Source organism: Rhincodon typus, chromosome 27, assembly GCF_021869965.1.
Source record: "Rhincodon typus isolate 14 chromosome 27, sRhiTyp1.1, whole genome shotgun sequence".
Lineage (NCBI taxonomy): Eukaryota > Metazoa > Chordata > Chondrichthyes > Orectolobiformes > Rhincodontidae > Rhincodon > Rhincodon typus.
Genome location: NC_063358.1, coordinates 4,764,574 through 4,775,701, shown reverse-complemented (window position 1 = coordinate 4,775,701; position 11,128 = coordinate 4,764,574). Strand labels below are relative to the sequence as shown.

At 39.8% G+C, this 11,128-nt stretch overlaps 1 protein-coding gene across 1 annotated transcript in view; it reads left to right on the top strand.

Annotated features, from left to right (window-relative positions):
* Positions 1-10,915, top strand: part of LOC109921049 (forkhead box protein O3-like) — a 185,780-nt gene extending 174,865 nt beyond the window's left edge. The window contains exon 2 of the mRNA XM_048613238.1: positions 3,082-10,915. Within this exon, the coding sequence (XP_048469195.1) occupies positions 3,082-4,497 (1,416 nt within the window). The 3' untranslated portion in view covers positions 4,498-10,915. The remainder of the gene's footprint in view (positions 1-3,081) is intronic.
* Positions 10,916-11,128: the final 213 nt, after the last annotated feature.

Here is an 11,128-nt window from a genome sequence, read left to right as displayed (position 1 = left end):
AAGCAAGGCATGATTTCCTGCATGTATTCTTTTCTGTTCTTCAATGTAGGCATCACTGGCAAGGCCAGTATTTATTGCCCATCCTTAGATCCCCTTGAGAAGGAGATTGGAAATTGCCTTCATGAAGTACTGAAGTCTATTAAGTGAAGGTGTTTCCATGGTCTTATTAGGCAACAACTTTGACTAAGTGACGATGAATTCATTGGTCTCTTGATGGTAACACTCAAGAAACATTAACACTCTTTCCATTTCTGCAGATGCTGCCACACCTGCTGAGTTTCTTTAGCACATTCTGTTTTTATTTTGTTTCTCCAGCATCTGCAGAACTTTGCTTTGGTGTCAGAAATATAATCAGCCTGATTTGGCAGTGAGAGATGAAGTGATGATGTTCCCTTTCGACTGTGAACCAAGTTGCCAATTCAGATCTAGTAAGCACCGTGGCATGGTTTTCACCTTTCCCAATTTTAGTTATGGATTACACCTTTCCCCATGTTAGTTTCATTGTATCTGGCACTCCAGATCTCAGGATCTCTGCAACTGTGATGGCGTCAAACAAGTTAGACAACCATTGAAGAAATCTCACAGACTGCAAAGTGGAAAGTAACAAGCAGGACTTACCTTTCATGTAGCTTGTAAAAAATATTACAGAAAATGAGATCCAGTTTGAGAAGGATACAGAAGATTAAGATCAATGCTCAAATCCCATAAGTAAAGTTCATTTTAAAATCTAGTCATGGAATGGAGACATTTTATTCTGTAACAGGCAGATTGGTCTGAAATAATTAGACCATTTGGCCCAACATGCATATGATAGTATTTACATACCAGATGCACCTCCTCTGACCCATCAAGCAGCATAGTGGCTCAGAAGAATAGCAGTCATCTTGATGTGTCATCATTCACCACAGTGACAATATTCAGTTCTGTGGTAATAACATTTACTTTAAGTGTGACCTACATTGTGGCAATGTCAGCTCCCCACTGGCCACCAATTTATTTCACAATAACTGATGCAAACGAGGCCAGTGAAGGATGATGTCATCAATCAAAATGCCCTTCCAAACCTGCAAAGCTATGCAGCAGAACATACAGCGTGCAAAAATTGTGATTGACCAAGTTCAAACCATTCAAACCATTCATTTCAGAGCACCAGGCAGCACTTGGATAAAGATATTGAGTTCCTGGTGTCATTTCTAGTGGGAAAACCCCAGAGGTAGCCATGGCAGGTGATGTTGATCACGTAATCCAGCTCCACAACATGCTGTAGTGAGGCCAAGGAATCGTGATAAAGCCAGAGCATAATCTGCCTTTGAGTGCATAAACCTGCATTAACAACATTATGTCTCTGAACTGTGTTTTCACCCCTGACATTGCAGTCTGTAACTGGTCATTCTGCCTGCCTCTCTCTGCTGACTGAACAAACTCTGTATCAAGACCCTGGAGGTTTTCATGCTCTTTCTGAAAGAATCAAGTTTCTGTTTAAAAGCCCCCTCTTTACAAAATGGAGGTTGCTTAACCCAGAAAATATTCAAGCGAAAATGCCGGAGATCAGTGGGAGAAAGAATTCAGATAAAGGAGCTTTTGCAGATCTGGTAATTCAAAATGATTCTGAGGAACTTCTGTTTTTGCTTTTTTTTTATTTTTGTAGCTGTATCCTAGCTTAGGTATTGACTACTGACAACATCAGAAAGGAGAAGCTGTGCTATACAAATGTGGCGCAGGATAGGCAAGAATAAGGAATTTTTTTTACAAAAACATCAAGTCAATGAAATGAAAGGGAGAGCAAGTATCAGCATCAAGATAATTAACCTCAAGCAACAGTCAGTACTCTAAACAAACTAGACAGCAAATCAATCACGGGTCTCAAACAACATCATAAAACTTTGCCTTGAATGTCACCTAAACCTCATGATGCCTGTTATCTTAGATTAATACTAGCCTAATATTAGAAATACATCTATTCTAACGTTGCCTGTCACCTTGCCCAAGATACAGGAAGGGATACCTTGTGATGGGGATTGCACTGTCCTTACCAAATCTGCCTCAGATCCCTTCCATTCAATGGATGGAAAATCCAGAAGGTTTTGTGAATAATATTTGAAGTGTAGAACAGTTCTTTCCAATGTTCTTTGGCGATGCCTCCTCCCAGTAAGTCTGTGGCTCTGTTGGTAGCATGGGCCCCCATAAGGCAGAATGTGAAGGATTTCAGACACACTTCAGTGGGTCAAGCACAAAACCCTAGAGTGATGCTCCAGAGCAGCACAAGGCTGAGGGTTTAGCTTCAGATGAGGTATTACATTCCGTTCCGTGATTACCTTCTCAGGGGCTTAGAAACCTTCTTGTGGTACTATATGGAGTAGGGGATGTAGGAAGAGTATGGGAGCATCTTGGTCATTTTCAATCACTTCATTAACGGCATAGAAATAGATTGGTTGTTGACAGGTGTCTGTTTGTGGGATCTTGCCATGCGCAAGTAGGCTGTTGTGTTTCGCACCTCGCAAAAATGACTGCTCTTCAAAGAATTAGCTGTGTACCATTTCAGAACATCCCATGGTCATGAGGCAAGTGATATAAATGCAAACCTTTCTTTTCTTACTAAGGTACAATTCCACAAGCACTACAGATTTTTTTTGACCAACATGTCTAGGGTCTTGAACCTGGACCTTCTGGCCTAGTATGGACCCAGCACTCTGCACCACAACAGCCCTCTCCACAAAAGCTGTGTATTTCATACATGTTTGTACATACGTGTGTGTACATATATATTGTATATATTGTCACACTTAGGGAAATAATGGTACAACAATCATGTGGAGAAATCGCTGGAGAATCACAGTAGGTCTGGCAGCACCTGTGGAGACAGAAACAGAGTTAACATTTCAATCCAGTGACCATTCTTCAGAATTTAACAACCAGATGACAATCAGCCTATTTATTTTAAATTGCTTCTATCAGTTGCATGCACACTGTATGTCTATGGTATATATAGCATCTTTAAAGAAAAACAGTAAGTGGTTATTATGCCATCTGTGTATTATTGAATTTTTCTTTCATTTTCGTCTGTTCTTTTTATCTTGACAGAACTCGATCCGTCATAACCTCTCGCTCCACAGCAGATTTATCCGAGTGCAGAATGAAGGCACAGGCAAGAGCTCCTGGTGGATGCTAAATCCCGATGGAGGGAAATCTGGGAAATCTCCCCGGAGACGTGCCGTTTCCATGGACGGCAACAGTAAGTACTTAAAAAGCAAGAGAGGGGCAAACAAGAACAAAGCCACCCTGCAGGCGACACAGGAGCGGAACGAGGGCAGCCCTTCATCACAACACACCAAGTGGTCAGGCAGCCCCAGCTCTCATACCAGCGATGAATTTGACGCATGGACTGACTTCAGGTCACGGGCCAACTCAGCTGCAAGCACCCTGAGTGGTCGGCTCTCCCCCATAATGGCTAATTCAGAACTGGATGAGCTTGAAGATGATGACAGGACTCCGTCTTCTCCACTACTCTACCCCAGTCCATCGAACACCTTGTCCCCGTCTGTAAGTGCAAGGCGCCCTGTGGAACTTCCCCGCTTGGCTGACATGGCTGGAACAATTAACTTGAATGAAGGGATCACAGAGAACCTGCTGGAGGAACTGCAGGATAATTATAACATGAGCCCATCGCAGCAGATTCCTTCAGGATGCCTGAGGCAAAGAAGCTCCAGCTTCTCATTTGGATCTAAATGCTCAACCAGGGGAAGTCAGACAAGTACATATAGTGTCACCATGTACAGCCCAGCCCCCATGACTATGTTACGCCACTCTCCCATGCAGACTATTCAGGAAAACAAGCAAGTCACTTTTTCAACAATCAACCACTATGGGAATCGCATGTTGCAAGATCTTTTGACACCAGAGTCACTACGACACAAAGAGGTCTTGATGACTCAGTCAGACCCTCTCATGCCACAGGCCAATACAGTCGTGACATCGCAAAACCAGAGACACATGGTGCTGACTTCTGACCCAGCATTATCACCTTTCAATGCTCAGTCCCCCAGATTACTGAACAGCAATCCATTTCATCACCCATCACCAGTGCAGCAAAATTCTGCTGTCAATAACAGTGCCTTATCCGCTCCCATTGGCCTTATGCACATGCACTCGGATGCTGGTAATATGAACTCTGTCACCCACCATCTCCAAAACCAGCTTCACTCACTCGCCAGTCACGGGATGCAAATGGAAGCATCGGACTCAAGGCTGACCTCCTGTTCGGGAGGGATTAACATTTCCGCCATGAGTCAAGATAAGTTCCCCACTGACCTTGACCTTGACATGTTTCATGGCAGCCTGGAGTGTGATGTGGAGTCTATCATTCTTAATGAGTTCATGGATAGTGAGGAGCTTGATTTCAATTTTGACTGTGCTATGCCAACTCAGAATGTTGGCATCAATATGGCTACCCTACCCACTGTTCCGCAGACCACAAATCAGAGTTGGGTGCCAGGGTGAAGTAGGATTACAATGTTCACTATCATGGATGAAAATCGGTTCCATAAAGGCTCAAAGACCAGACCAAATTAATATTTGGCTTCTTAGGAAGCATATACTTGAAAACCGAAAACATTGTTTTGTTTCCTTTGCCTGTGATATACTTAGAAGTACAATCAAGCGAGGCAATAACGTATTCTTTGTTAAAATAGCTGTCATGCCAACTAAAGTGACATCATTTTTACTTTTGGAAATTAGGCTGCAAATCCTGCATGAAATGATGTCTTGGCACAATTGACTCATTTAATCAGTTTGTGCAATACAAGGTAAAAGGAACTTAACAAAATGGTTCTGAAATTAAAGCCTTAATCTAATTTCTCTGTTCAGTGAAATAATTTTAAACAGGTTGCTTTTTCCTAATTGTGATTTGAGTATAGTCTCCCAGAATATAATCCTTGATATTTTTAAGTGAGACTTAGTTTGTCTGATGAAGGGGAGGAGTTCTTATTTCTGTGCACCATGAAACTAAACCCATTGTTTATAAGAGATTGGTACCTCCATTATAGAATGCACAGAGAGGAACTCATGCCTAACAGGGACTGAACTTCCACTAATGTAGGCTGGTATCCTACTGACTGTTCCAGTTCTCTTGAATAACTAACACAAGAATACGATAATTAAACATTGGCTTTGGACAGAGATTGCAGGGAGCAGTGTGGCCACCTGAAAGTTGTGATACAGGGTTATGACAGGTAGCATACACCTTCAATAAAGATAAAACCCCCATTTTATTTATTCTCATACCTACATCCATAGCAGTCTCCCTTGAAACCAGATGTTAATTTGGTCCGGGCCAGAATAGTTTCTTGCTCAGTCTTGGGCTTGCATTAAAATCACCAAAGCTTTTTTCTTTAATGAGCTTATTTATAATAACTGAAAGCATTTTAATACACACTTGTATTTCTGAGGACAAGATGAAGAGTAGGTGAAACATTTTAAATGAAAGGATTTTTACTGAGAAGTTTTCTCCTTAAACTCTAGACTGCTAAATGGCTGGGTTTTCAGAATGCAAGACTCCTGTCTTTTGAAAGACTTTGATCAAAACAGTTCTTCTGATTCTGTGGCCCACATCTGCTGTTCAACTGCCCTCAAATATTACATAACAATGTAATTTCTTTTTTTCTTTTATAGACTGAGAGTCGTATTGTTACCGCTTTGGCATTTATCATTATTGTATGCTATTTTGGTCAAAAAATGTATTTATTTTAGATTGAGGGAAATGACTAGTTGGTAATGTAGGTGTTCTGAGCTAATACCATGGCCTGAAATTTTAATTTATATAGTGATTGGGGCATTACTTTGTGAGAATTTCTCTTGGGATTTTGACTCTGGCAAGTATGTTTTATCGAGAATGGTGAAATCAGGAGATACTTTCTTTACCATCATTTACGTGGAGTCAATTCTCTGTATACCTGAAACTTTCTCTGGAAAGTGCCATAAGTGATATTAAATAAGTTACATATGTATATTAACTTCTTATTATGTAAAGTATATGGATAATTAAAAACTGAAAAGTCCATTCTTAAATGTACATACAGGTACTGTACTGTAATTTCACTATGTATACTTTGAATGTTGATGTGATTAAGAATATAATTTCTCTTTATTTTTCAAATATAAAATAATATTGTACGATAAAGGAAGCCCCAGACAGCAAGTTTCTTTTCTGTTTTCTTCAAAATTCTGTCAGAGACTGGACAAAATCCAGGTGTAACCGCAGTTGTGCAATTTTTTAACTAATGAAATATTTTCGATCAGAATGTTTAAAAACAGATTCGGGTCAAAATGCTCACACTCCCTTATTACTGCTGAAATGGGTACTCACTCTCCATTGTGCAGGTGGTGGGGCTGGGAGACAGGTAGAGTCAGCCCTGGCGAGATGCATGCCTTGTCAGGTTTATCCAATGGTAGACTGCCAGTCCAACAGCTTTCCTCTCTACCACTTCCCATATTTTTCTAACCAACAAATGACCATTCTAGGAATGCAGACAAAGCTCTCAACCTTTTTCTAAAAATGTAATACCCCTCTGATTGTCCTCCATAGTTTGTCCTGGAGATCAGTCTTCAACTCCAGGAGAATTTGGCAGACTTTGCAATTATATATACATCATAGACAGAGGTGATATGCCACCATGTCAGAATACTCTCAAGCACACAGTAGACATATGCATTATTCTGTGCACACAAATGTATTCAAGCTTACAAGGGCATAGATACACACAGGATAGCTACTGAACTCAAAGTGTGTATTAAAATCTTTCTTTACTTATGACATTTAGCTAATGTTGGCAGACATTTGTAAGTTTACCACAGAAGGTACGAACAGGTAAATATCTATTTCTCTTACATTTAGCAGAGTTAATATTGTAAGATTAAAAATAATGCCTTCACTTTTCCCTACTTGAAGATTGCTGAAAGCAGTAGCAACAACGAAAGGAAAGTTTCATCGAAGCAGGTCAGGACCATTTTACACAGATAAAAAACTGGTCAGCATAGAACTTTTAGGACTTTCTTATTTCTCTTGGGAAAAATAAAGGGAAGGTGACTCGATCTGTGCAATATGGAATGTGTTCTCTGCCCGGAACAAACCCTTCCTACTGCCCATTCCCAAACCCTGCCCAGGTCAAAATAAATGAACACTTTTACATCTTCATGAGCAAAGAAGATATCAAAATGAGCTCAAAAAAACATTTTGACACACAGTCCAAGAGAAGCCTTGACATTATGCTGTGGTAAAATTATTGAGTGAATGCTGAATGGATTTGAAATTCGTTTATCTATTTTATCCAAGAACCACAGCTCATTTTAATTAGACAAGACCTCAGTTACAATAGTAGACCAAATAAAATTCACTTTGAAGCATTAAGTGTTCATCTGCTTAATCTTCACATAGTACATTTTCAAAGTATGGAGCTCTTGTGGCACAGTTGTAGTGTCCCTTCCCCTCAGTCAGGAGATTTGGCCTCAAGACCCACCTGCTCCAGAGATGTATCATTGGATATCCCATCAGGTTGATTCAAATGATCTGTGATTTCAAGCGTAAGGTCGGATCCTAATTCCTGGGTGGGGAAGCAGCAGAGGGAATTGTACCAGGAGGCATCAGCTTCAAATAAATGCCACCACATGGCTACAACAGCTAAATGGAGACAGCTGGGCAAGTTAGAATCACAGGGACCAGTGGTTGCTGTCTTACACCATCGCAAGGCAACTTGAGCCAATTCACCTTAAAAATCCTGTCTTGAGAAAGTCATTGGACATTGCAGCCCCTAATCAGTCCCTATTAGAGATCTTCCTGTCTGAACCTGGTGGATACCTCCGTTGCCTTATTAAAAGAGCTCAGTTAAGAGTCAGCAGGACCAAGATAGCAAATATCTGTCCAGTCATTCTGTCTGTACTCTCACCTATTGCCACCAAGCAGGACAGGCTCAAATTTCCCCTGTAGCATCTAATGAAATGTAATAAAACAACTGGTGTCAACAATAGGGATACCACCTAATTAAAATTGCTTGGACTGATGCACAAGGTACGAACCCACAGTATTGTCAGTGCTGTTACTGAGGGAAGGCTGTCTTTCAAATAAGGCATTGAGCTGACACACCATCTGCCTTTCCCTGGTCACCCAGGAGAATGTCAAAGGTCCCATGGTAGTATTTGAAGAATAGCAGGGAACTCTTACCACTATGCCTTCCTAAATCGATACCATCATAAGCTGATTCATCTGCTATTTGTGGGTCCTTGCTGTGCACATATACGATGCCATTTTTGCCTCTATAGTTGTGACTTAACTTCATTGGTAGTTAATTACTTAAGAATATTCTGAGGATGTAATAAAGTGCTATTTAAATGGAAGTTTTATTTTGTTTCATATCTATACCATCTGCTCAGATGGTGATGCGTATATCCCACAACAGACAGCATAGGGATGACCCAGCATTGCTGTTACTTTTTTCTCTACTGAAATTGACATTTCTATCTCAGTGAAATACCAGAGGTGATTTACTGTGTTACTCAATCCAATATGATGATTACCAACATAGTTTTTGTGCTCCTTAACCATTAGCAGACTGCCTGTCAGACTGTTCAGGGCTTAGAACATTAATAACCTGGATTGCTGGATAGGATCTCTATTCTGTTTATCACGACTAAACCATCACGGTTGCTGCAGCAGTTTAGCCTTGATTTACAAACACAGATGTCCCCTCAGCATGTTACTACATTGCTTCTTGTTCGTAACAGTCAGGCTGTTCTGAAATAAACCTGCTTAAAAATGACAGAAAAACGGTCCAAAATGGCTTTAACACTGGCACCTCCACATCATTAAACATCCAATCATTTGAAAGTACCATACATTCTTTCAGTTTTAATCAGAAAGTGGTGATGAATTCTGGAGCCTTAGTGCACGGTTAAAACAGGGCAATCTTGTGCATTAAAGTGGACACTGGATATATCAAACTGAAGTTTGTTGCTGCCATGAAATGATGATGAATTACTTTATTTGCCAATGAAATGTTTGAGTGTACATTTAGTTACTTTCCAAAATCTGCTGATTTCACAAAGGCATTCAAGATCTTTGGCAAGTTTCTAATAAAACTACAGCCATTGTGAAAATTGTCTAGTAAGAACCTTGCTGATTCACATTTCAATCAAATAGACAGATGTAGTTTAACTAACTGTGGCAAAATTATTAAACAATTAACTTAAAGCCCTGTATTCTTTTTTTTTTGTTTAATTTAATTGGATTCTCTGTAAGAATTGACAAAAATTATTTCTAGAAAAATTATCAATTTTTAAGATAGCGATTTACTTTCAAGACTCAAAATTATACAAACAAATCAAACAACGTTACATGAAGGAAAGATGAGTGTTACTCACAGTATGACAATGCCAAGCTCTTTTGTCCTCAATTGTTATTGATGTTCTTCATCTCCACCTTTTCTGTTGGCATTGTCTTCTTGATGGTGGTAAGGTCAAGTGGATGGTAAGTATCTTCCAGATTCCTCCCTCCCCCACCCACCTTACATTACATGTCTGTGATACATCTGGCTTGTTAAATGGACGAACATCAAAACCAATGTTAAGGCATGTTTTCCAGGAGGATAGTGAGCGAGAGTGGCGATCCCATCCAAACATTACTCACAGCAAGTGAGCTCCTGTTATCACCCAGCTGATGTCAATGAGTCGAAAAAAATGGTGCTTTCAGGCCTACATGGCTCAGGTAGTCAAGAGAATACATTTGAACCATCAAGACTCCCATGTAGACTTTGGTCACTGAATGTGTTTCTCTCCCTTCACTGAATTGTTCAAAACAAAAATGAAATGTCACTGTGTTGTAATGGCCCAACATTAATGTCCAGCTTGCTGAAAACTTCTGATTCAGTTTTGTGCTACTTTTCAAAATCTGTGTTTCCTTGAGGTAGGAGTAAATCCCACTATTTGCTATGCAAACAGCTGCGTTCATCAACATTGTCTCCTTTCCTTTTGCTGCTGGCATTTAAAGGATGCAATGCTCAATACTTTTTTTAACATGGCCAACGTACACTGCTTTAGAGAGCAGAACATGTGCATATCCAATCAGCTTGAGTCAAGTCTTAATAGTGTTTCTGAATGCCCTTCCAAAACTCCACCATGCAGACTTTTGAATCCCAATAAGACATTATTGGTTTGCAATGGCTTCACATTTCCATCAGTGACTATGTAATGTAATTGCTCAAATGAGCTGCGAATGGTATGATGCCCTGCCAGCTTTTACATTCATTGTGAATGGAGGATATTGTCCTCAAAGACATACAGTTTGATCAGTGCTACATTTGTATTCTTATTATCACTGAAATGGAAAGAAGCTTGCTCACTATCTTCATAGCCCAAGACTTGTGCAGGCCTTCATTTGCACGCATGCTGAGAAAGCATAAAAACAAGACAGCCAATGCTGTGAAATCAGACTTGATCAATATTTCATGAAGAAGCCAAATTTTTAAAACTGTTCAAATTTTGGGGAGTCAATTTGGGGGTTGGAACAGGCCCAATCTGCTCAAGGAATAGCAGTCCTATGCCATTTGGTGACCATATGTAATCAATATCAAATACACCTTTGTGTTGTACTGCTCCTGTAATTCAAATACTGAGAAGCCAGCATGAACTGGAGTTCAACAGAAAGTAGATCCCCTTGCAGCTGTATCTGTCTATAAACCCATAAGACATGTTGTAATCTCTTTATCAGGTCAGATCTGGTGCGCTACAGTCATTTGAATAAGATATCCATACTTTAAATGAATGTAAAACTTTAAACTGTGCTGTAAAGGTTTGTGAAAATTGCAATGTGAGGAAATGTGTATAGTGTATTGTACAGTGTATTTTCATTAATAAATTGTTTTAAATAATATATTTGAACCAGTGGGTAGAATGTACTTTGTGTTTTTCGTTCATGGCACAAATTTCCATGTGCCTCCTAAAAAATATTAGGTTCCTATCAGTTCAGAGTACATGACCATCTGATGGATTCTCAGTGTATTTTACACTATGCCTCTCTCAACTTCTGATATAGTTGCAAATCTATTCAGTGGCAAATTAAAGTCAACTTACTTTTCCTAAAACT